This window comes from Pithys albifrons, chromosome 27 (assembly GCF_047495875.1).
Source record: "Pithys albifrons albifrons isolate INPA30051 chromosome 27, PitAlb_v1, whole genome shotgun sequence".
Taxonomy (NCBI): Eukaryota; Metazoa; Chordata; class Aves; order Passeriformes; family Thamnophilidae; genus Pithys; species Pithys albifrons.
This window is the reverse complement of record NC_092484.1, coordinates 5577166-5600807: the sequence shown is the minus strand read 5'-3', so window position 1 is coordinate 5600807 and position 23642 is coordinate 5577166. Positions and strand designations below refer to the sequence as shown.

Genomic DNA, 23642 nt, shown 5'->3' with positions numbered 1-23642 from the left:
TCAAATGCCACTTTTAAAGTGATTTAAGTGCTTGTATGGAGGGACTGATACTTGAGAAAGAGCTGCAGTGGCTCAAACAATGTGAGTGCATGTGGTTCACATATGGCACTGCAGGGCTGGGATTCTGGGACACTTTAAATCCCATCATTTCATCCTCAGTGCAGCTGGTACTCTCTCCCTCTGCAAGTAGATCAGCTATCTCTTCCTTAGCAAGAATTTGCAGGCTCAGTAGTAAATTTTTATTGTTATTTATTACCACTCTGATGAATTTTCAAACCTGGCAGCCAGAAGGTTTTGAATCTGTGAGTACCCCTGCAATTTAACTCGAATGCCACAAACTTCTGAACTTCCTTTGGGGGTAATGGGGTCTCCATGGCAATGAGGCCTGCTGAGAGAGAAACATGGGCTTGGAATTTGATAAAAGACGACTTGGGGGCTGTAAAACACCATCATCCTCATCCCAGAGTGATAATTAATCATGAGCTAAAGCAACCTGGCTCGTGGGACTGCAGAAAGGCATGGGCTGAGAAACTGGGGTTCAGAGAGGCATCTGAGGAATTGCCTCGTGTTAAAAAAATCCTTTTGAATAGAAAAAAAAAACCCAGAAAGGTGTGTCATGAAGGGAATATAAATATGTTGCTTCCAGCCCAATGCATCAAAGTGCTCAGACCCTGTAATGCTTTCAGTTGACAAGTTCATGGCCCGGTGCCACTGGCAGGGGAGTGGCACAGATTCCATTCAGAAACACTCGGGTTGCAGCATCTATGGGAGGTCGCCTGGGGTGGCTTTGAAACTCCGTGTGTTCCTGCTAAGACAGGGCCTTTTTGCCACGTTTTTAAACTTGCAGGGTGTAAGTATTTGAATAAAAAAAGTGGAAATTTGAGCCCAACTTTGTAGCTGTAGTTTCTGGGCTGCTTCTGTACAAACTGGAAGTTCAGGTGTGTTACACATGTGTGACTCTGAGGTTTAGGAAGTGCTGAGTCCCAGCTCTGGGAGCTCCTTCTCTTCTTGTATGTGAAGCTGAGCTGTGAAAAGGATGCCTTGAAAAATAGTTGAGGCAAAAATGTTAAAAGTATCAAAACTGTTTGAAAACAAAGCATTAGCTGCACAACTCTACCAGAGGTTCAGGGACCTCCTTATTCCTTCCTGAACTTCAGATTTTTAGGATTAGCTGATTGCATGTTCAGTTTGTTACATGTCATTTATAATATAATTAGCTCATTGTATCTTTAGTTTGTTACATAGGAACGAATGTATTTATTTTATATATATGCAATAAACATTGCTGTTACTGGGTTTCTTTAAATCCTAAGGGTTTGTAAGCACTTGGGCTCTGTTTGTTTCTACGTGCATCCTGTGGTCATTTATACATATTAAATACAGGTGGCCACAAATGTCACCACACAGGAGCAAATATGGCACAAAGTAGTTAATTCTTTTCCTTTTGCTCTACATGAAGTGGCTCACAGGAGATGACAGACACTCTCACTGCTGTGTCTTGACCTCCCACCTCCAATTTTGCTCCTCAGGGGTTATTTGATCACTGCACCTTCTGTGTTCCGCCCTGGGGTGGAGGAGGCTGTGAGTGTGACCATCTTCAACTCTGCCAAGGAGACAACAGTGCAGATCCAGCTGGTGGTCAAGGGAGAAACCATGTCCCGAAGCCACGGAACAGTCCTGGGTGAGCTCCTGTGATCCTGAACCTGAGAACCAGCTCCTTGGCTGAGGTGCTGTGGGAGCACAGCAGTGTCTCCTAATTGCTTTAGTGATAATGGAACTGGAGCCAAACTAATATCTAATTAATTGGCTACTGCTACATCACCTCAGCTGACTGCGTTAATGGGGGTTTGATGTATGGGATAACAAACAGGCCAATAATTTTGGAACACCAAGGCATACAGAGATGTTGATATTCAAGGGTTTTAGAGGGAATGTCATTCCTTTTGAAGTCTGAATATTTGCCACTGGGGAGCTGTATAAGGAATGGGATAAGTTTATTTTAAAGAAAAATATGAAATCTGCTTCATTATGATCATAATTTTCTTCCCTTATTCAGAAATGAGTACTGGGAATACAATCTCCCAATTTTCAGGTCCGAGCCTTGCTGAGAGAGGTGCTAATATTTGTGCAGTTGGATAAGTCTTTAAAACCCAAGACAAAATCTCTGTCCTGTGAGAAAAGACTGAGTGTTGTGATTCCATCCAACTTAGCACTGAGTGACTTTGCACTAGTGGAATTGCAGCAGCTCTGCTGGGGAGGTGGGAGCTGGCTCAGGCAATCAGGCTCTTTAACCAGCATGTTTTCACCCTTCTGTGTGTTAAAACTGGGAGTTCTATAAAAGCTCTTCCCTTTCCTGGAGCAGATTGTCCCTGGTTGTGTCCTCCCCTTGCTGTGTTTGATGTTGGCTGACAATTGTGGGGTCATTCAAAGGGAATGATGTGACACACGTGGGCAGCACGTGCTCAGGACAACTCTTAGCTATGGCTGTACCCAGCAGTCAAAATAGATCCTGCCAGGGTTTGTTTGGAGAATTATTCAAGTCCCAAAAGAGGACAGGTTGCTTTTAACAGCAAAATACTTCTGCAGACAGAGGCTGCCCAGTGCTGAACCCTCAGCCTTGGAGGTGCTCTGGAACCACAGAGCACTTTGCAGTTTACTTTGGGCAAAAATTGTAAATAAATGTGGAGCAAGTTGGTTTTGGAGAACTTTGCTGGGTCCTGCTGATTATTTCCTGCAGTGAAGTCACAGTGAGGGCTGTCAGGTGGCAGCTCTGTGGTGTGGGCTCTCCTTCTGCTCAGCTGCAAATGTTCCTTATCTTGAGAATAACTTCCCCTCTCTCTCTCATTTTAGATAAAGGAACAATCAAACTGAAGGTGAGTGTCAGTTATTTTAAGATGTTTCTGGTGAAAGCAGGAGGGATTTTTCTTCAGCCATGTCAACTGTTGCTGCCTGAGCAGCTGAGGGAAAAATTCTGGTGCACACACTGAGGAGGAAAGAACTTTACAAGAGGAAGAGTAGAAAGAACAAATCTTGACCCATCACAGCTCACCTGTCAGGCCCTTAGACTGAAGAAAATCAGTGGCTCAGCATAAAGTTCTGTGTTTGGGCTGTTTGGTAAGAATGGCAGCACAGAACGCTGAGTAAGTGATGGGGGTTGTTACTTCAAATGTTGGCAAAATTGAGCTGGACTGAAGAATAAGCCTTTAAAAGTGTTGGCTCCCAACTTAGGACTTGCTGCGGACGTGTCATCTCTGAGGTGTAAACGGGGGTGGAGGAACAAAATATTAACTTGTGACCTGCCTCTGGAATTATATTATCAGGTTCTTTGCCTTGTCATTTTTAATCTGAGGTGGTTTAAAAAGGTTTTTATTTCTCTGAGTAACAGGTTGAAAATGAGCAAGCAAGCATTTTTTGTTTTGGGGCCATTTTTATGTTGGTTGTTGGGTTTTCTCCTCTGTTGGAAGAGCTGTGTGTTCCACAGGAGGGTTGATTTACCCCTAGAGCACACCGGTAGTGGAGGATACACCTGTAGATGACAGACCAAATATTGCTTTTCTTAAGTGATAAAGGGCAGAAGAGAATTTCCCACTGTTTTTAGCATGACTTTGCCTCCTTTGAGGTCTGTGTGTTGTGGAAGATCCTGTATGTCCTTACTTTGTTTTGCTGCTAACACAGTCACACTGAAATGCTGCTCACTTCTGGGTCACTGACATTCCCCAAAGCCTCAGAGGCTTTTCCTGTGCTTTCCTCACCTCCTGCTCTGTCTGCAGGTGCCCCCAGGGCTCCGTGGACAGGCACATCTCAAGGTCTGGGGCAACAGGAACCTGGCAGGGGATGGGTACATCTTCCATAACTCCACCACTGTCACCATCGACAGCAAAGGCTCCTCCGTGTTCATCCAGACTGACAAACCTGTCTACAAACCCAAGCAGAAAGGTAAAGTGCCCCCTGGAGAACACTGGGGCCTGCCCTTTGGCCACACCAACCCCCTGCAGCGCTCCAGGCTGGGCAGTGGCTGGAGAGCAGCCAGACAGAGGGACCTGGGGGGACTGATTGACAGGAAGCTCAACATGAGCCAACAGTGTGCCCAGGTGGCCAAGAAGGCCAAGGGGATCCTGGCCTGGATCAGGAACAGTGTGGCAGCAGGACCAGGGCAGTGACCCTTCCCCTGGACTCTGCCTTGGGGAGGCCACACCTTGAGTGTTGTGTTCAGTTCTGGGCCCCTCAGTTCAGGAAAGATATTGAGGGGCTGGAGTGGGGCCAGAGAAGAGCAACGAGGCTGGAGAAGGGACTGGAGCACAAGTGCTGTGGGGAGAGGCTGAGGGAGCTGGGGGTGTTTAGCCTGGAGAAGAGGAGGCTCAGAGGTGACCTCAGCACTGTCTGGAACTGCCTGAAGGGAAGTTCTGGCCAGGTGGGGGTTGGTCTCTTCTCTCAGACAACCAACACCAGAACAAGAGGGGCTGAAGCTCTGCCAGGGGAGGTTTAGGCTGGGTATCAGGAAGAAATTCTTTCCAGAGGGAGTGCTCAGGCATTGGAATGGGCTGCCCAGAGAGGGGGTGGATTCTCCATCCCTGGAGGTTTTTAACATGAGACTGGAAGTGGCACTGAGTGCCATGATCTGGTGATCACAGTGGGGTTGGATTGAGGGTTGGACTTGATGATCTCAGAGGTCTCTTCCAACCCAACTGATTCTTTGATTCTATGAACACACCAGGTGCCAGGGCTGCTTTCAAGCCAAACTTTCTCCAAGGGTAGTTTGTAGGATGAGCTGTTCTGTTGAGTAACAAGTGTCCTCTTTTCCTTTTTTAGTATTGATAAACCTCTTCATGGTGACTTCTGACTTGAGGCCAGTCAATGACAGGGTAAAGAAAACTTTTCTTTCACACTGTAAAGTATGACATAATACTTGGTAGCCTATGTTTTATTCTAATGTACATCTATGCAGAAATATCATTGGCTTTTTTAACCTATTTAGACTTATTTTGTGACAGCTTACTGCATTTGCAATTTAGTTTTTTTTCACTTGCTCACATTCCTATTGGAGGACAATACAGGCTTTTGGAGGGTTGGAAAACAGGGTGCAAATATGCAAACTTTTCAGACTTGTACCTTATTTGGGTAGTCACAGATAAACAAAGCATTACTGTTCCAGTTGGATGTGTGGGTGAAATTTGTGTTTCTCAGGCTACTCTTAGAAAAGATGTTCAAACTCTGTCACTTTGTGTATCACACCTGTTTGTGTCAGCTCAGCTGTTCATCACAAAAAGCAGAAAATGGCTTTGTTTCCTAAAGCCTTTTATTATTTTTTCTTGCAGATTGAAGCTCATGTGGTGGTGAGTACCTGCCTGCCCCTCTCACACGTGTCTTGCAGAGGCACCAAGGCCTATGTGCCTGGAGAGGTTCTGAACCTTCACAGGTCCATTCCCAAACATGACCTGTGCAATGATCCTATCCCTATGCCTTTAACTGGTGTTTGTGTCTCGCTGTTTTGTTGTCACCAATAAATATCCTTGTTTTCTCCTTCAGTCGTAGAAACCCATCCCCATTTTTCAGCCTGAGAGGAACTGTAGATTCCCTGGTGCTCCAAGTGGAACAGTCCCACTCAGTTTTTCCCTTCAGACCCACTCCTGTCCTTCACATGGCTAGTAGAGCTGGGCCATTCTCATCTCTGCACCCAAACACTGTGACATTGGGCAGCAGAAATTTATGGCAAGGAAAGGGTGCTCCTGTCTCCTTCCTTATGAGGTGAACGAGAGGTTCCTTCCGTGTCTAGTCTTATTTTTGATTTTTTTTTTGACCATAGTTTAGCTGTCAGCAAGCAGAATAATTGTTTGTATTCAGCACAGGTTTAATGCTGGCAAAACCAGTGGGATTCATTTCATATGACTTTGTCTTGCTGGTCACACAGCTCCCTTTAGGAACAGAGAGAAAGTGTCTCCAGAGGTCAGTTCATCTGTTGGTGAGGCCACACCTTGAGTGTTGTGTTCAGTTCTGGGCCCCTCAGTTCAGGAAAGAGGTTGAGGGGCTGGAGCGGGGCCAGAGAAGAGCAACGAGGCTGGAGAAGGGACTGAAGCACAAGTGCTGTGGGGAGAGGGTGAGGGAGCTGGGGGTGTTCAGCCTGGAGAAGAGGAGACTCAGAGGTGACCTCAGCACAGTCTGGAACTGCCTGAAGGGAAGTTCTGGCCAGGTGGGGGTTGGTCTCTTCTCTCAGACAACCAACACCAGAACAAGAGGGCATGGGCTGAAGCTCTGCCAGGGGAAATTTAAGTTGGAGATCAGAAAAAACTTCTGTGCAGAGAGAGTGCTCAGGGATTGGAATGGGCTGCCCAGAGAGGGGGTGGATTCCCCATCCCTGGAGGTTTTTAACCTGAGATTGGCCGTGGCACTGAGTGCCATGATCTGGTAACCACAGTGGGATTGGACCAAGGGTTGGACTTGATGATCTCAAAGGTCTCTTCCAACACAACTGATTCTATGATTCTCTGATCCAGGAGGTGCCTTAAAGCAGGTGGAGGATCTGCTGCCTGACAGTACTTGTGCCTTGGTTACAGTCCTCTTAGATAATTCAGAAAGCAGGTCCCCCTGGTGAAGGGCCTCCAGAACAATTCTGACATGTGTTAGTTCCATTTGGGCTGGTGGTGAGGTGTGTCTGACACAAAATGAGGCTCCCTCTTTGTACACTGAGCTCCATGTGTTGGTGATGCTCATCCTCACATGATGTTTCTGTTTCTCCATCACCTGCAGGACCCTCGGGGGTCTCGTATGATCGAGTGGAGCAACTTGAAACCATTCTGTTGTGGTGAGTTTGATCACTTTTTCTCCTTATTTCCCTTTGCTTCTGCCTCCACTGTGTTCAATAAGTCTTTGCAATGTCTGAGGAGTGACACAGGAACTGGAGCACAAGTGCTGTGGGGAGAGGCTGAGGGAGCTGGGGATGTTTAGCCTGGAGAAGAGGAGGCTCAGAGGTGACCTCAGCACTGTCTGGAACTACCTGAAGGGAAGTTCTGGCCAGGTGGGGGTTGGTCTCTTCTCCCAGGCACTCAGCAATAGGACAAGGGGGCACGGGCTCAGGCTCTGCCAGGGGAAATTGAAGTTGGAGATCGGAGAAAAATTCTTTCCACAGTGAGTGCTCAGGGATTGGAATGGGCTGCCCAGAGAGGGGATGGATTCCCCATCCCTGGAGGTTTTTAAACTGAGCTTGGCCGTGGCACTGAGTGCCATAATCTGGTAAAGGGACTGGAGTTGGACCAAGGGTTGGACTTGATGATCTCGAAGGTCTTTTCCAACCCAATCCATTCTATGATACCTTCCTCAGGTATTGTCAACATGACCTTCCCTCTGTCTGACCAGCCTGTGTTTGGGGAATGGCTCATCTTTGCTGAAATGCAGGGCCACACCTACAACAAATCTTTTGAGGTTCAGAAATATGGTGAGTTGGCTGGAACCCAAGTGCTTTGGGGAGAACAGAACCCTGTGAGATGTTTTCTCTGGAGGGAACACTTCAGATGTCATGAGGAAAAGCTCTTCAGAGCTGTGGGATGGGGACAGGTGAGACTGGGACTTTTGCTAAGGTCACCTTGCCACTCAGGTCTTGGTTTGTAGCACAAGCAGGGCTGTGCTCAGAGCTGTGTGGGATGTCCCTGGGAGTTCTCCTGGCCAAGACTCTGCTGTGTCTCTGTCCTTGCAGTACTACCCAAGTTTGAGCTGCTCATTGAGCCTCCTCGCTACATTCGGGACCTGTCGCTGTGTGAGAAAGGAACTGTCCATGCCAGGTAGGAACTGTCCTAAATCCAGTTTCATCACTGTGGATTGTAATGCACCCCCTGGAGCTCGGATCCCACCTGCTGCTGACTTTTCAAGTGATTTCTGATCATCATCAGAAGCTTTCTCGTGTTAAGAGCCTTCATAAAATGGTAAAAACAAGCAGGAAAACCTTCTGTGATATTTTTTTCTGTTTTCCACATGTGCAGGTGATTTCCTTCATGTAACCAGGAAAAAAGATGGAAGTTATTAATTATCTTCTTTGCATTTCAGATACACATTTGGAAAACCAGTGACAGGGAAGTTAATTGTCAATATGACCATAAATGGTGTGGGGTATTACAGGCATGAAGTGGGACACCCCGTCCTCAAGACCACCCAGGTGAGGCAGACCATGGACTCACCTGTGATCCCTGTTCTTTTCCTTTAATCCCACAGCTCTGCTTTTCTTGGAGATCAGAAAACAAAGGAGTAAATGCAGTAGTTAGGTCCAGAATAATTTAAAGTGTTACTCATTTTTGGCATGGTCTGTTTGTGATTTGGAGGGATGAGAATTGATTGGCATAGTATTGTTTTTAGAGCATGTGGGGCTGAGGACAACAGGAGACTGAGGGACTGTGACAGAACCAGACAAGGGTTAAGGGTGGAAGATGAAACTTCCTTTCCCCTTTCTTCCTTCCTTTCCCCTTCCTTCCTTCCTTTCCCCTCCCTTCCTCCCTTCCTTCCTTCCTTCCTTCCTCCCTCCCTTCCTCCCTCCCTTCCTCCCTCCCTTCCTCCCCCCCTTCCTCCCCCCCTTCCTCCCCCCCTTCCTCCCCCCCTTCCTCCCCCCCTTCCTCCCCCCCTTCCTTCCCCCCTTCCCTCCCTCCCTCCCTCCTTCCCTCCCTCCTTCCCTCCCTCCTTCCCTCCCTCCCTCCCTCCTTCCCCCCTTCCTTCCCCCCTTCCTTCCCCCCTTCCTTCCCCCCTTCCTTCCCCCCTTCCCTCCCCCCTCCTTCCCTCCTTCCTTCCCTCCTTCCCTCCCTCCCTCCCTCCCTCCCTCCCTCCCTCCCTCCCTCCCTCCCTCCCTCCCTCCCTCCCTCCTTCCCTCCCTCCCTCCCTCCCTCCCTCCCTCCCTCCTTCCCTCCCTCCCTCCCTCCCTCCCTCCCTCCCTCCCTCCCTCCCTTCCTTCCCTCCCTCCCTTCCTCCCTTCCTCCCTTCCTCCCTTCCTCCCTTCCTTCCTTCCTTCCCAAACTCACACTTTCCTCCCCACCCCTCTCTGCAGATTGATGGCTCTGCTGCTTTCAACGTCTGTGTGAGGGACATGATGCCCTCTGATGTGCCCGAGCACTTCCGAGGCACAGTCAACATCTGGGCCACGGTGGTGAGCTCTGATGGGAGCAAACAGGTCACCTTTGATGACTCCACACCTGTCCAGAAGCAGCTGATTGATATCAAGTACTCCAAGGACACCAGGAAGCAGTTCAAACCTGGCCTGCCCTACAAAGGGAAGGTGAGTTAAAGCAGAGCCACCTCATTTAAGGTTGTACTGATGTGATCCCGGGGTGTTACACCATGTTCTGGTGTCGTTTTCCCAGCTGTCATTGCCTGGATTGCTGGGAATGTAAACCCTGTTGCTGTATAAATGTCCCCCTGCAGGTAGAAGTCACTTACCCTGATGGAAGTCCAGCTGACAGAGTGACCATCCGGATTAAGGCTGAGCTCACACCCAAGGACAACGTTTACACAAGTGAACTGGTGTCCAGGAATGGGCTGGTGGAGTTTGAAATCCCCTCCATCCCCACAGCTGCCCAATATGTCTGGCTGGAGGTGGGTCAAAGCTCTTTATAGGATTAGCAGGCTTTAATGTAGCTAATCCTGTCAAACCTGCACTTTATAAATCAGTGTTGCAAACAGGAAATTGGTGCCTTTTTAGCTTCAACTCCTGGATTTGAACTCAGCAACCACTTGCTTTGTTTTCTGCTGCCAATAGAACTGAACTTGATAACCATGATGAGAAGATGCTCCTCCAAACACAGCATGACATGGCAGGAAAAGGCCAATATTTGAGGAGTGCTGTTGCTATGTAAAGATGGCAAGAAAGGAACAGCTGGAAAGTATAAAATGGGAGAAAGGGATACAGCTTAGAAGAGCACAAATCAGGATTTCTATGCCTAACACTCACATGTAACTTCTTTTTTTTTTTTTTAAGACCAAAGTGACAGCAATTGACGGGAAACCCTCTGGGGATCAATATCTGCCCAACTACTTGTCCATCAGCAGCTGGTACTCGCCCAGCAAGTGTCACATCCAGCTCCAGGCACCAGATAAACCTTTCCTGGTATATTTGCTTTATATTCCATCATGGCCACTGCTGCATTTCTTGGCTAAAAGTATTTAAGTTCTAATTAAATATTTTTATGGGTTTCTGGGATCACAAACTGTTTCTGTTTGCACTGCAGAGGGTGAAGGAGCTTCACTTGAGCCACCAGAGAGTTCACTGGGGGTTCCACACAGTGCTGAGCAAAGGGCTTGAGCACAGGGCTCTGAGCAGCACCTCCTTCTCCTGAGTGTTGTGGGGACAAGGAGGAGGGTTTTCACATTTCAGTGTAAGTTTTAGGCACCTCCAGTGACAGCCAGACAGGGCTTGTCTGCTGGAAATGACTGGAATTGGTGCAGTGGGAGTGGCTTCATTAATTAAGGCTGTGTAGCCTTACTAGAACTTCCAGTTTAAATCTCAACTGGATCTGTTTATCCTTCCAGTTACTGAACTATGAACACAGTTGCCTTGTCTTCTTTTGTAGTTTTTGGGGGAGCCTCTCTAAAAATGTGATCCTGCCCTATAAAAGTCGTTGTGATTTCTCTCCTAGAGGAAAGGTCTGATTTAACCTTCGTTCCTGTAGCACATTGTTTTCTGAGAGTTGTTTGGGGTTTCTTCTTGCCCGGGAAGGTGTTCTGAGGGTCTGCTTTGTAGGGAAAGAAAAGTGTGTTTTGGCTCTACACACACTTTGATTTCTGTTATCTGGTTGGTTTCAGACTCTTTGTATCCAAATAAGAGCTTTTTTTTATCATTGCATTTCATGGAAGTTTAATGGCTAATTAATCTTTTACAAGTTTCCTGAGGTATGGAAAGGGGATTATGCACTGCTAATCTGAACACACTGTTTTTATTATAACCTGATTAGAACTAATTCTTCTGTGGGAAAGCTGAGAGTTGGATGACCAGCTGATGTGGGAACTGTTTCCCTGCATTGCCAGGTCTTATTGATGTTCCAATTAAGTGCATTTTTTAATGAATTGTTTCATCATTTGCACTGGGAAATTCTTAATACTTCAAATATTTCATGTCACAAGGTGCCACTTGGACTCTGGGGCATTCTGTGTTGAACCTTTGACAGCTCCTTGCAGGCAAGTTCTGCCCTTCTGGGCATATTCTGGAAGGAGAACATTTGGTGCTGAAGAAAGAGAGGTTTTTCCAAAGATTTCTTTGGGATTCAACCTCCAACCTGAGCAGTTTTAGTTGGGAATTGCCCTGATTTCAATGGCAGGAGCTGCAGAAATCCTACTGGACTCCTCAGGTGCCAGAAGCAAGAAGTTGGAGTTCCCAGGAAAGAGGAATTATCCCTCAGCCAGACATGACCTGGTGCTAATCCCATGCCTGGGGTTTGTCCTGTTGGGATTGTTGGTATTCGGGGGATTTTTCCTTCAGGATATTCAGCACTTACTGAGCCTCTCTGGCTTCAGTGCCCAGAGTGCTGCTCTGGAGCCTTTTGCGGGTATCAGATGAGCTTGCCCAGGCTGAGAAGAAAGCTCCTTCTCATTCATTTGTGTGTTTGACACCTCTCTGAGTGCCAGACTTAGAAATTATTATCAAGACTTGTGTAACTGGAAAGCGTTTTCCCTCGGATCTGTTCCCGGTAATTTCATGCCGTGTTGGTTCTGTTTGAATTAGTGTTTGCCACATGAATGTAATCCCTGTGTGTAATCACAGTTAAACTGCAAAGAGTATCAAACACACATCTCTTCCCACCCCCAACCCATCTCTTTCTTTTTTTGGGGGGCTGGACTACTGAAGGGGTGTCTAAAACTCAACCAATTCTGACAGCTGCTCTGTGCCAAAAGGCTTAACTTCCAGGATTCCAGAGATTCCTTCGTTGCTTTATTAATGCATACACCCCCCAGCTCTCTCCCCTGTGGATTTGCAGGGAGTGCAGAGCTGAGCACAGGCCCCTTTTCATGGCCCAGCAGTGCTCATGTCACCCCTCTCAGTGCTTACATTTGGCAGGAGAGGGGGCACCCCCTGTGGCCCAAAACCCAAAGGGCTTTCTGTGCTTTATAAACCCATAGTGTGCTTTGTAACAGAGCAGATCTTCTGCTTTTCTGCCTCTGGGTGTAGGTGGGAGAGGAGGCCTGGATGGCAGTGAAGTCCACATGTCCCTGCAACTTCACTCTGCACTATGAAGTGGCATCGCGAGGCAACATTGTCCTCTCGGGACTCCAGCCCAGCAATGTCACCCAGCAGAGGAGCAGAAGGGCCACCTCTGCCTCTGACAAGGACACTGGTGTCACTCACCTCCCAGGAGCAGGTAGCCAGCAGCAGAAATGCAACCTCACCACCCCTGTGTTCAGGGAAACACCTCCTTTCCACAAAACTAAGTATCCTCTTTTTTTTTTTTCAATTTGATGCTCCTTAAAGGATGTAGATGATTCTGTCCAAGGAAAATAGTGACATCCATTGCACCCACAGTCATATGGAAAAAAAATTCCCCAAGAGGGATAACCCTTGGAGGGTTTTCTGCAGTCTTTGTCTGTTAGGAGAGCTCTGATCTGTGCTTGGCCTGGGCTGAGCAGAATATCAGGGAAGTGCATGGGGGGGCTGTGTCAGCTCAAGCTGATTGAGCTTGAACTGAGAAGAGGACATGAGATGGACTGGTGGCAAAGGAAGAGATGATGCCGTTGTCGTGGGGCAAAGGAGGAGATCATGCAGTTGTCATGGGCTAAAGGAAGTGTGGACTCCCACTTTGTGCAAGCAATAACAGAAAGGTGCCAACCTGGGGAATTACTTTTTATTTGGGATAAAAAGTGGAGGGATAGGGAAGATGCATACAGCATCCAAAGAAAAAGTCTGTCCTAGTAACATTCCTGCAGTGGTAACCATTTTAGGAGTCAGGGAAGGAATAAAAGGAGCTTCCCTTGGTGTCCCCACCCAGCTTCTGGTAGAGTTTGGGAATTTGTGGTGACTTCCTGCTGTGGAGGTTTGTTCTGAGCTGCTGCATTTACAGCTGCCTGAAGGTGTTGTGGTTGCTCTGTCTTTGCAAGTGTTCAAATGAGGTTAGATGGGACTTTGGACAACCTGAGCTGGTGAAAAACATCCTTGTCCACAGGGGGTTGGAATTAGATGATCCTTAAAGGTCCCTTGTAACCCAAACCATTGTGGGATTCTGTTCAGCTGCTGCAGTGATTCTGTGCTCTATAAACTGCACAATCCTTTCCCAACCCCATTTGTGTCTTTTCTCTCAGCACTTCTGCAGCAATGGATGCCCTTTCTTGGTTATTTTCAATGGCTTGATAACTTAATCTTGTATTTACTTGACTTTATGGCTGGAAAAACACTGAGTAGTTGCTCCCTATCCACCTTCTCCATGTTGTTCATCATGTTAAGTGTGCTCATCGCCCATCAACTTTCCCAAAGGGTAGATAAAGCGAAAAGATTCCAAGTTCCAGGAAGTGTCCAAGGGGAGAATACAAGCCCTGGATAGTGACTGTGCCTCTGAGCAGTGGGGTGGGGCAGGAGGGGGGTGATTCTGTTGAATCCAACCCTGTCTGTGCTGTTGCAGCCCCCAACAGTGCCCCTGCAGCCGAGGTTGAGGTGTGTGTGACCACCCTGCGCTTCCCTGTCCTGCACTCCATGGCTCCCTGGGGGCGGCTCCTCGTGTTCTACGTGCGGGACAACGGCGAGGGCGTCACGGACAGCCTGCAGTTCACTGTGAGCTCCTCCCTGGAGAACCAGGTACAGCACTGGGTCCAGGGGAAAGCAGGGCTGGGGGCTCCTTATTCCCTGTCATTTTACCCCCTGAGACAACTGGATTTAATGTTGTGCTGGTTTAAAGGTAAACGGCAGGAGAAACAAACCCAACACGAAAGAGATTATAAATCAGAGTTACAATTTAATAACAATATTACAATAAATGCAGTGGCACAAAAAGAAACTAGTTTTGCCTCTCAAAACCCAGCAGTATAACCCACTCCCCTGGGGCACAAACACAATGGGGTTTCTTCGCCCCTGTGCTGAGCCCCACGTGGGTCCTCCGAGTCCAAAGTAAAAGGAAGGGACAAACCTGTTGGTGCAGATGATGCCACAGTCTGGTGGAGAGTGGTGGTCTCCTTCTGTCAAGGTTCTGCTCCTCCTCTGGATCCCACAAGTGGTCCCAGAAGTCCCCAAACCCCAAGATTCTCTCCCCTCAGGTGCAGGTGGGAGCCCCCAGTCCCTCCCCCAGGGCAGGGAGTTCCACACTGGGGGATCTGACTCTGGGAGTCAAGGGGGATTTTGGAATCCTTGCTGGCCCATGAGCAGAGCTGAGCCCTCAGGTGGGTGTGAAGGTGCCAAGGACTCCCTGAAGGGCAGTTCTCCCAGCTCCTCTGCCAGGCTTCTTTCCCAGCCAGCTCCCAGTCTGAGGGCTCAGGTGTGCTCTGGGCAGCTGCTGCCAATGGGCCATTGGAACAGTTCCTGGGAAATGGCCCAGAGGGTTTAGAATGCACAGCTTTGGTCACACCTACACAGATACAAACTGGTCCCACCTGCTGAACTGGGACACTCCCTGAGATAACTGGATGTGATGTTCATTCCCAGGTTGCAGTGACACTCTCAGCAAACGAAACCAGACCTGGTGATGTTGTGAACATCAAGGTCAGAGCTGCCAAGTCAAGCTGTGTCTGCATTGCCACCGTGGATAAGAGTGTGTACCTGCTGAAGACAGGCTTCCAGCTGACAGCCAGCCAGGTAGGGCAGCTCCAGCCCCAATGACTCTGTGCCAGCACTGCCATCCTCATCCTCCTTGTGTGCCCACCTCTGTACCCAGGCACAGCTCTGTACTCAAGCACAGCAGGCTCTGCCCTTCCTTTCCCTGCAGGTTTTTCAAGAGCTTGCAGAGTATGATGTATCTGATGCCTTTGGAGCTCCAAAGGAGGAAGGACACTTCTGGTGGCCGGGCATGTCCTCCCGCAGGCGCCGCAGATCCTCCGTCTTCCCCTGGCACTGGGACATCACCAAGGACGCTCGCTTTGCCTTTACAGTAGGAACACTGAGCTTCCCTTCCCTGGGGGGTGGTCCTTTGGCTTTTGTGTCTACAGGGGGATTTGCAGCCCCACAGGGGGATTTGCAGCCCCATAGGGTGATATCCCCTCAGTTCAGGAAAGATATTGAGGGGCTGGAGTGGGTCCAGAGAAGAGCAACGAGGCTGGAGAAGGGACTGGAGCACAAGTGCTTTGGGGAGAGGCTGAGGGAGCTGGGGGTGTTTAGCCTGGAGAAGAGAAGGCTCAGAAGTGACCTCATCACTGTCTAGAACTCCCTGAAGGGAAGTTCTGGCCAGGTGGGGGTTGGTCTCTTCTCCCAGGCACTCAGCAATAGGACAAGGGGGCACAGCTCAAGCTCTATTAAGGGAGGTTTAGGTTTGATATCAGAAAGAAATTCTTTTCAGAGAGAGTGGTCAGGCATTAGAATGGGCTGCCCAGGGAGGGGGTGGATTCCCCATCCCTGGAAGTGTTTCAGATGAGACTGGATGTGGCACTAAGTGCCATGATCTGATAATCACAGTGGGGCTGGATCAAGGGTTGGACTTGATGATCTTGGAGTCTCTTCCAACCCAACTGATTCTATGATTTTATGATTCAGCCCCACAGGGTGATTTTCAGCCCCATAGCCCAGTATTGCACCCACATCAAAGCTCCAGGGCTGCAAAGTGATTTTTGAGAACAGGGTGCACCATTCCAGCAAAAACACTGGAGAAATGTGGTTTGATTCTGGCCAGTCTTGGTGGCCCACACAGGGATAAACTGATCCCACCTGCTGAACTGGGTCAGAGGGTTTTTCACCTGTAGCTGCCTGGCATTCATATGTGTCCACTATGTCAGATACTGAATTAAATGCATTTAAGTAGACAAGAGCTTTCTCATAAAACCTCTGCCAAGAATCTTCACTTTTATATAAATTTTTTAAAAATCCTCACATTTCAATTGAGATTTACCCCACAAATTTTGGAATAGGGTAGATGGATTCTATTGAGAGAAGTTTTTACCTGTGCACATTTAACCCTTTTAATTTCTGTATTTTTTTTCCTTGCTGGTTTTTGTTCTGTGGCCTTCATTTGCCCATTCTAGGAGACTGGCTTGGTGGTAATGACTGACATGGTCAGCCTGAACCACAGGCAGAATGGAGGGATGTACACAGATGAGGCTGTGCCAGCCTTCCAGCCACACACTGGCACCTTGGTGGCCACAATGCAGTCCAAAATAGCACCAAGGTAACACTTTTTTTGTAATATAAATTGTCTGTGATACTCTGAGCTGGTTTTATTTCTATATTCTCAGCTGCTTTCCACCTCTGTGCCCCCAGGTTTAAAGGCAGTGTGGGGAAACTCTTCTGATATCTTGACAGACTTCACAAAATAACTGACATTACTTTGTTAAATTTCATTTAATTCTGCAAAATATTCTTCCAAATGATCATTTGTCTCTCTTCCATATGTCAGTTTTCTGTGAATGGGTGGCTGTTTCTCAGTATTTGAGGTGGTTTCAGAGTCACTCATTGTTTGTTATTTTGGCCATTCATCTGGGGGTCAAAATCAATAAAATGAAGAATAAATCCTAAGCTGCAGTGAGTGATTCTGCACCTGAGGATGAGCCTTCCTGTGGCATCATGAGCCTCCTGGGGGCCTCTCTCAGTTTGGGGGGTTAATTAACAAAATGTTAATGAAGCACCATAAGTGTGGGAAAACTGAATTATTAAAATATTAGAGATATTCCAAGGGCAGAAATGGGGAGGACAGAGAGCAGAGCCTGCAGGAACTGCTGCCATGGCCTGGCACATCCTGGGGAGTCTCATCTCATTTGGTAAAAGAATTTGCATCATAAAATGAGATTGTATTCTTTCTGCTAATTTTAAACTTTATCTTATTTGTTCTAGTCTTTTACCTTATTATTTGTGTGTGCAGAGTGTGTGTGGGTTGTTTGGAAGGACCATTAACTTGTGTTGTGGGGGATCATCAGCTCACTTTTGATGAGCCTGAACTGAGCCAGGTTTGGTCCTGAGAGCTGCAGTTGGGTGAGAACTCTGATTTATCAGTTAAAACTCTCTTATTAAAAGAATTCACTTTCAAGGACTTATTTCTTGTTCCTGCAGAGCAGAGAAGAGAAAAAGAACGTTCTTTCCTGAGACATGGATTTGGCACTGCCTCAATGTCAGGTATGGACAGGGAATCTTAATTAAATCCAGAGAGGTGTATCCTCCTCAACTACAGGAAAAAAGCTCAGTGAAACCTTCTGGTGTCACACTGGCCTTTTCTGATATTTTGTCATTGTTGTTTTTCTTCATTACCACTTTAGTGAATAATCTTTGTAACATTTCATCTGGTTCTGAAGGGTGTCCACCTGCTTCAGGTTGGGTCTCCATGGGCTCTCTAGGGATTGCTTTTTAATTCCACAGATCCCTTCTCTCCCTGTCATCTCCTGCAAAAACATCTCCCCAAATCTCAGTTTACCTCCTTATACATCGTGGTTTCTTCTGGGTACAGCTGGAACTGAAAGAATTAATAAATAGGTGACCAACCTCTCGCCCAGCAGCTCATGGAGGAGAATTCGAAGCAATTATTAAAAGGCTTCCCCAGGTTTGCAAGTGAACTTCATTCCCAAGAACTGATTGTAAATGAGATTTGACAGCAACTTGGAGCAAGTGTATTCAAATCTGCTCAATTGAGCATGAAACATGCTTTGTGGGAGCACACAAAGGATTCCAGGAGTGCCCCTCTGGGCCTCAGCAAATTGGGGCAGTTAATTATAAGTGGGGGAGAGTGTGGAATAAAAAGTTGCAGATTGCATTTTCTCCACTTCATTTCATTAGAAACAACTGAGTTGACTATTCCTTAATTTCCACTCTCTTGAATAGGAAGAATTTTTTAATATTTTTTTCTCTTCTACCATTTGTAATTATAAAATACAATCCTCAAAACAAAAAAAAATAAGAAAAAAAGAAACAAAAGCCTAATGTCAACTTCCCAAACCAATTCTAAAAATTCCTGGAGCTTGGCTGGAGGGTCTAATGGCTGGAAATGAGTGTGTACTTTGGCCCCCTGCCCAGAAGAGTAAGTGCCCTCATGTGTGAAAATAATGTTAATGCTGGTTATGGGCTGAAATCCCAGTGGAAAGAACATCAGCTGCAACAAATTGTCTGGTTAAATAGGCTGGAATTCTGCCAGTGCTGGAGCCAGGACACCCTTCAGGGCTGGGGGTGGGGGCAGGTGCAGCTGCAGGACTGAAGTGGAATGAGCACCTCAAATGTTAAGAAAGAGTCTGCTTAAAGAAAGTTAAAATAATCTTGACTTTTAAGTAGGTTTGGATGAGATAACAGGAGGAAATTCTTTACTGTAAAGGTGGTATTGGCACAGGTTGGGCAGAGCAGCTGTGGCTGCCCCATCCCTGGGAGTGTCCAAGGCCAGGCTGGACAGGGCTTGGAGCAACCTGGGCTGGTGGGAGGTGTCCCTGCCCATGGCAGGGGGTGGCACTGGATGGGCTTTGAGGTCCCTTTCAACCTCAGCCCAACCCATTTTCTAATCTGGGATAACTTGGTGCTGCAAAGCCAAGTGCATTTCCAGGCTCTTCCCTGTGGAGTTTGAGCTGAGGAGCCACAAACTGGGCACTGCTTGGAGCTGTCTGTACTTGGCATGGCCCTCAAAAGCCACAAGGACCTCCAGGTCTCACCAAACCTTTCCCTGCTGTGACATAAGTGCAGAGATGTACCTGGTGTGCTCCTGGCAGTGCCAGCAGCTCCAGCTCTTGGGACATTGCCAGGGGAGCAAAGCCAATGGGATCCTGTCCTGTATCAAAACTAGCGTGGCCAGCAGGCCCAGGGCAGTGACCTTTCCCCTGTACTCAGCACTGGTGAGGCCACACCTTGAGTGTTGTGTTCAGTTCTGGGCCCCTCAGTTCAGGAAAAAGACTGAGGTGCTGGAGCGGGGCCAGAGAAGAGCAACGAGGCTGGAGAAGGGACTGGAGCACAAGTGCTGTGGGGAGAGGCTGAGGGAGCTGGGGGTGTTTAGAGGAGGAGGCTCAGGGGAGACCTTATCACTGTCTGTAACTCCCTGAAAGGACGTTGTAGCCAGGTGTGGGTTGGTCTCTTCTCTCAGGCAACCAACAGTAGGACGAGAGGGGCTGAAACTCTACCAGGGGAAATTTAACTTGGATATCAGAAAAAAATTCTTTGCAGAGAGAGTGCTCAGGCATTGGAATGGGCTGCCCAGAGAGGGGGTGGATTCCCCATCCCTGGAGGTTTTTAAACTAAGATTGGCCGTGGCACTGAGTGCCATGATCTGGTAAAGGGATTGGAGTTGGACCAAGGGTTGGACTTGATGATCTCAGAGGTCTCTTCCAACCCAGTTCATTCTATGATTCTATGAAAGGGGCTCCAGGAGTGCCTGCAGTGAACAACCCTCTTGGGGGTGGCCTGGGCATGATTGGGGCAGCTCTGCAGGGCACAGTTTCACAGGGAGAGTTCCATGGAATATTCCAAGTTGGAAGGGACCCCCAGGGACCATGTCGTGCTATGGGCTCTCAAGGCTTGTTCTGAACATCTTCCTTTTTCATTTTCCCTGCCCTCAAGAGCTCCCAGAGCTCCCAGCATGTGTGTCAGGCTCTGGGGAATAGTGAAGAACCTGAGAGGAAGCCACCTTGGGGTTCACTCAAACTGCCCCATGGTGCTGCCAGCTGAGCCATCAAACAGTTTTTGTTCTTGTGTTGGAGAAAGGTTTCTGTTCCAAAGCTGCTTTGCAGGAGGGAAATAGTGAGGTGTTCAGAACAAAGCTGAATTCCTGTTACTACAACGCATGGAGGAGGACACCAGGTTTATATCACCCTCTTAGGGTGTGCACAGGAAAGCTGAATACTCAGAGATTTGGTTTTTAATTATTACTTTCACTCCTCATTGGAAGAAAATGATGGGTTTGGAAGTTTTCTAAGTCAGGCATTTCAAAACCCAACAAACCAAAGTGTTTCTGAGTCAAAACAAACAATTGCTGGACTTGGAGTCTAGAAAATGTCTCATTTGCCCTTGTGCTCAGGCAGAGCCTGCAGTGTGGAAATGGAGACAGGGACAGTGGGTCCCAACAAAACCCCCTCTTATTTCACCAGCTGTTAAATGAGTTGTCATTGAACTGCTTTTATCCAGGACCTCAGACTGGGATTATTTCTTTTCTTTTTGGGTTTTGTGATTTTTGGAGGTTTTTTTTTTGGACTTAGTATAGACATTTGCCTCTAAGAAAAGTCACCTTATAATGAGGCTGCAAATGAAGTCTTTCATCTAGTACAAGTTCATTTGTTAGACTGTGCTTTGCAGAACCAACAACTCACTGCTCTGCTCCTTATAAACTTTATTTCGCCAGCTGTTAAATGTCATTGAACAGCTTTTATCCAGGACCTCGTTTTGGGATTATTTCTTTTCGTTTTGGGATTGTTTTGGAGGTTTGTTTTTTTATAAACACTCACAGGTCTCAGCTGATAAAGGACACTGAGCCTTTTAGAAGCTGCTGTTCCCAGCAGGCACTGAGGTTGTCTCATAAATGTGGTTGTAGAGGGAACTCCCCAGAGTGTTTGGCTGTAACGAAATGGTATGGGATGAAATGCCCTGGGGTGAAATCCTGACCTGTGCCATGTCCCCTCTGGCAGTGCCACATCAGGAGAGGCTGAGCTGCACCTGGAGGTGCCCGACTCCATCACCACGTGGATCACAGAGGCTGTGGCTCTGTCTGAGGAGAAGGGCCTGGGCATTGCCAACCAGACTGAGCTGAAGACCTTCAAACCCTTCTTCCTGGATTTCACACTGCCCTACCACGTCATCCGAGGGGAGCAGACCAAGATCCCCCTGACTGTGTACAACTACCTGTCCCTGTGTGTGGAGGTACCAGCCCTTCACTGCCCTGCCTTAAGGACAGCCCTGCTTTGCTCCCAGAATCTCTCAGTGACCCCCAGGGAGCAGCAGAGAAAGCTGGTGGAGAGATAAGCTCAGCAGAAAGGCCTCGAAAAGATAAATATTGTGGGTCCAGAGAAGAGCAACAAGGCTGGAGAAGGGACTGGAGCACAAGTGCTGTGGGGAGAGGCTGAGGGAGCTGGGGGTGTTTAGCCTGGAGAAGAGGAGGCTCAGAGGTGACCTCAGCACTGTCTAGAACTCCCTGAAGGGAAGTTCTGGCCAGATGGGGGTTGGTCTCTTCTCTCAGGCACTCAGCAATAGGACAAGGGGGGCTCAAGCTCTGCCAGGGGAAATTTAAGTTGGAGATCAGAAAAAAATTCTTTCCACAGAGAGTGCTCAGGCATTGGAATGGGCTGCCCAGAGTGGGGGTGGATTCCCCATCTCTGGAGATTTTTAAACTGAGCTTGGCCGTGGCCCTGAGTGCCATGATCTGGTAAAGGGACTGGAGTTGGACCAAGGGTTGGACTTGATGATCTCGGAGGTCTCTTCCAACCCAGCTGATTCTTTAATTCTGTGAAATCAAACTTGCTGTTTTATTTACTCTTGAAAACATGTGTAGTTGTCTGAAACATGTATAATAGTCTGAAGTGCCTTGCAGCACTTCAGAAACACAAATACTGACAAATATAGGGGAAAAGTACAGGAAAAACAATTAGGAAGCTCACTCTGAATCACAGAGAACTTCCTTCCTCCCCAGATGTTTTCTTCTCAAGCTCATCATCTCCCCACCGCCAGCAGCACCTCTTGGAAGTGCTTATAGAATTGCTGAGCTGAAAGTGCTGCTCTCAGTCAAGTATGTGACTGGAAAGCTTGAAGGACAAATAATCTGCCTACTGTGATTTCTGGGGAGCATTTTGGGGGATTCAGATTTCTCACAAATTCCCGTATTTCCACAGGTCCATGTGAAGATCTCTGTCCCCAAAGGCATAAAGTTTGTTGGGCATCCTGGGAAGCACCACCTGACAAGGAAGAAGTGCATTGCCCCCGGGGAAGCCAAACCCACCTCTGTCGTTCTGGCCTTCCATGAGCTGGGACTGAGCAACATCACTGGTAGTACAGAACTAAAACCAGCCTGGGGCTTGGAGGACTTTTGCAAGTGTTTCTTTTTATTCCCCCTTATTTCCCCACTACTCCCAAGTGGAGTTGTTTGTTCCCCTTGCTGCTTTTTAACCTCATTTATTGTGGGAACACAACAATGCACAGAAAGGTCAGTACAAACCCTGGCTATCAGTTTTCTTGGTGTGCTTTTTGCTCCTCTAAGGTTGGACCCGTTACCTTTGCCTGAGGAGATCAGTGGGAATTTTTAAATAAGAGAATAACAACAAATTTTTACATTTTTCAGTAAATAAACCAATTGGGCAACACTGAAAACTAGAGAAGGGTCTCTCTGTTGTCCCATGAGTGTCCAGACACTGCCTGGTTTTAGGTGGATCATTCAGATATGGAACAAGGCTCATATGAGAGAGCTGTAATTACAGAACACTCGATGTATTGTTAATTAGCTGCATCTAATTAGTTTAGCTCTTCCTATCTCAAAATCTCTGCTGTTTTCTCTTGTGTTCCTCAGCCAAAGCTTTTGCCTATGGTGGCACCAGTTGCTGCCAGGAGGGGCTGCAGAGCCTGAAGGGTGGCAGACATCCTGAGGACCCCCCCCTGGACAGGAGGACCCCTGTGGGAGTGGATTATGTTCGTAGCAGTGTCATTATTGAGGTGAGAACACAGGGATTGGGGACAACCCAGGGGGAAGTGCTTGGGCAAATCAGGTTTTTGGAAGGCAAATGGGAATAAGTTGATAAAAATCCTCAAGTCGATTTATGGCTTGTTTGTGCACGATTGGAAATAATGAGTTTTAGTAGTGTTTGTACAGAAAGAGCCCATTGGTTCTGGGTTTACCTGGTGGGTCTTTGAAACTGCTCAAGAGAAAGAGGTTTTTTTGGGTGAATGGAAGTTTTTTGGGTTGATCTGAAGGTTCTGTGTGTGAGACCCCCTGGGGGTGGGTGGCACATCCCTCACCCACACAGCAGTGGCATCACCCCTGGCAGGGGCAGAAACCACTGCCCAGCAACACAGCATCATTTCTGCACTTTGTAAACAAAACTGAAATCTGTTTCTGCTAATCCAAGCCCTGTGGATTTATGTGTGGATTTCTGTCTTTCCCAGCCAGAGGGACTGTCCAGAGAATACACCTACAGTGTGTTCTTCTGCCCTAATGGTAAGTTCATGATTGGAATGAGAGATTGTTTGTTTGATTCAGTTTTAAAGAGAAACATTTGGCTTCATCTGCATTTAAAAAAAAAATCTTTGTTTCCATTTCGCTGTGATTGATGAGTTCTGGTGTGTAAGAGGAGCTTCTGAATAAAGAGCCTTTCATACCTGGTTGGCTAATTATGAATTTGCTCCCACTGCCCAAGTGATTTCTGGAAATGGCCATTAAATTCCTTTACTTTGGGAAACACTTTGAGTATTCAGCACTGTGGACAGTAACTGGGACTGTCCTGTGTTTGCAGTGGGTGTTTTAAAATGCAGTTCTGGAATTGGTGTGTCCTTTTGCCAGAGACTGGGAGAGCTCAGGGTTGGCTCCAGCAGCTGAACAGAGAAGGTTCTGACCACTGCATTTGGACTGAAAAATCACTTGCAGACTTCCTGAGAAATTCAGCTGAGCAAATTGAGGTGCCTT

At 47.6% G+C, this 23642-nt stretch overlaps 1 protein-coding gene across 1 annotated transcript in view; it reads left to right on the top strand.

The window, feature by feature from the left end:
- Positions 1–23642, top strand: part of CPAMD8 (C3 and PZP like alpha-2-macroglobulin domain containing 8) — a 62936-nt gene that overhangs the window by 1397 nt on the left and 37897 nt on the right. The window contains exons 2-23 of the mRNA XM_071578186.1: positions 1530–1681; positions 2851–2873; positions 3771–3936; positions 4810–4862; positions 5316–5333; positions 6745–6799; positions 7316–7429; positions 7688–7772; positions 8035–8143; positions 9020–9247; positions 9394–9564; positions 9947–10075; positions 12131–12320; positions 13572–13744; positions 14585–14734; positions 14865–15026; positions 16111–16253; positions 17132–17194; positions 20665–20896; positions 21862–22015; positions 22533–22675; positions 23126–23177. Of these exons, the coding sequence (XP_071434287.1) occupies positions 1530–1681; positions 2851–2873; positions 3771–3936; positions 4810–4862; positions 5316–5333; positions 6745–6799; positions 7316–7429; positions 7688–7772; positions 8035–8143; positions 9020–9247; positions 9394–9564; positions 9947–10075; positions 12131–12320; positions 13572–13744; positions 14585–14734; positions 14865–15026; positions 16111–16253; positions 17132–17194; positions 20665–20896; positions 21862–22015; positions 22533–22675; positions 23126–23177 (2765 nt within the window). The remainder of the gene's footprint in view (positions 1–1529; positions 1682–2850; positions 2874–3770; positions 3937–4809; positions 4863–5315; positions 5334–6744; positions 6800–7315; positions 7430–7687; positions 7773–8034; positions 8144–9019; positions 9248–9393; positions 9565–9946; positions 10076–12130; positions 12321–13571; positions 13745–14584; positions 14735–14864; positions 15027–16110; positions 16254–17131; positions 17195–20664; positions 20897–21861; positions 22016–22532; positions 22676–23125; positions 23178–23642) is intronic.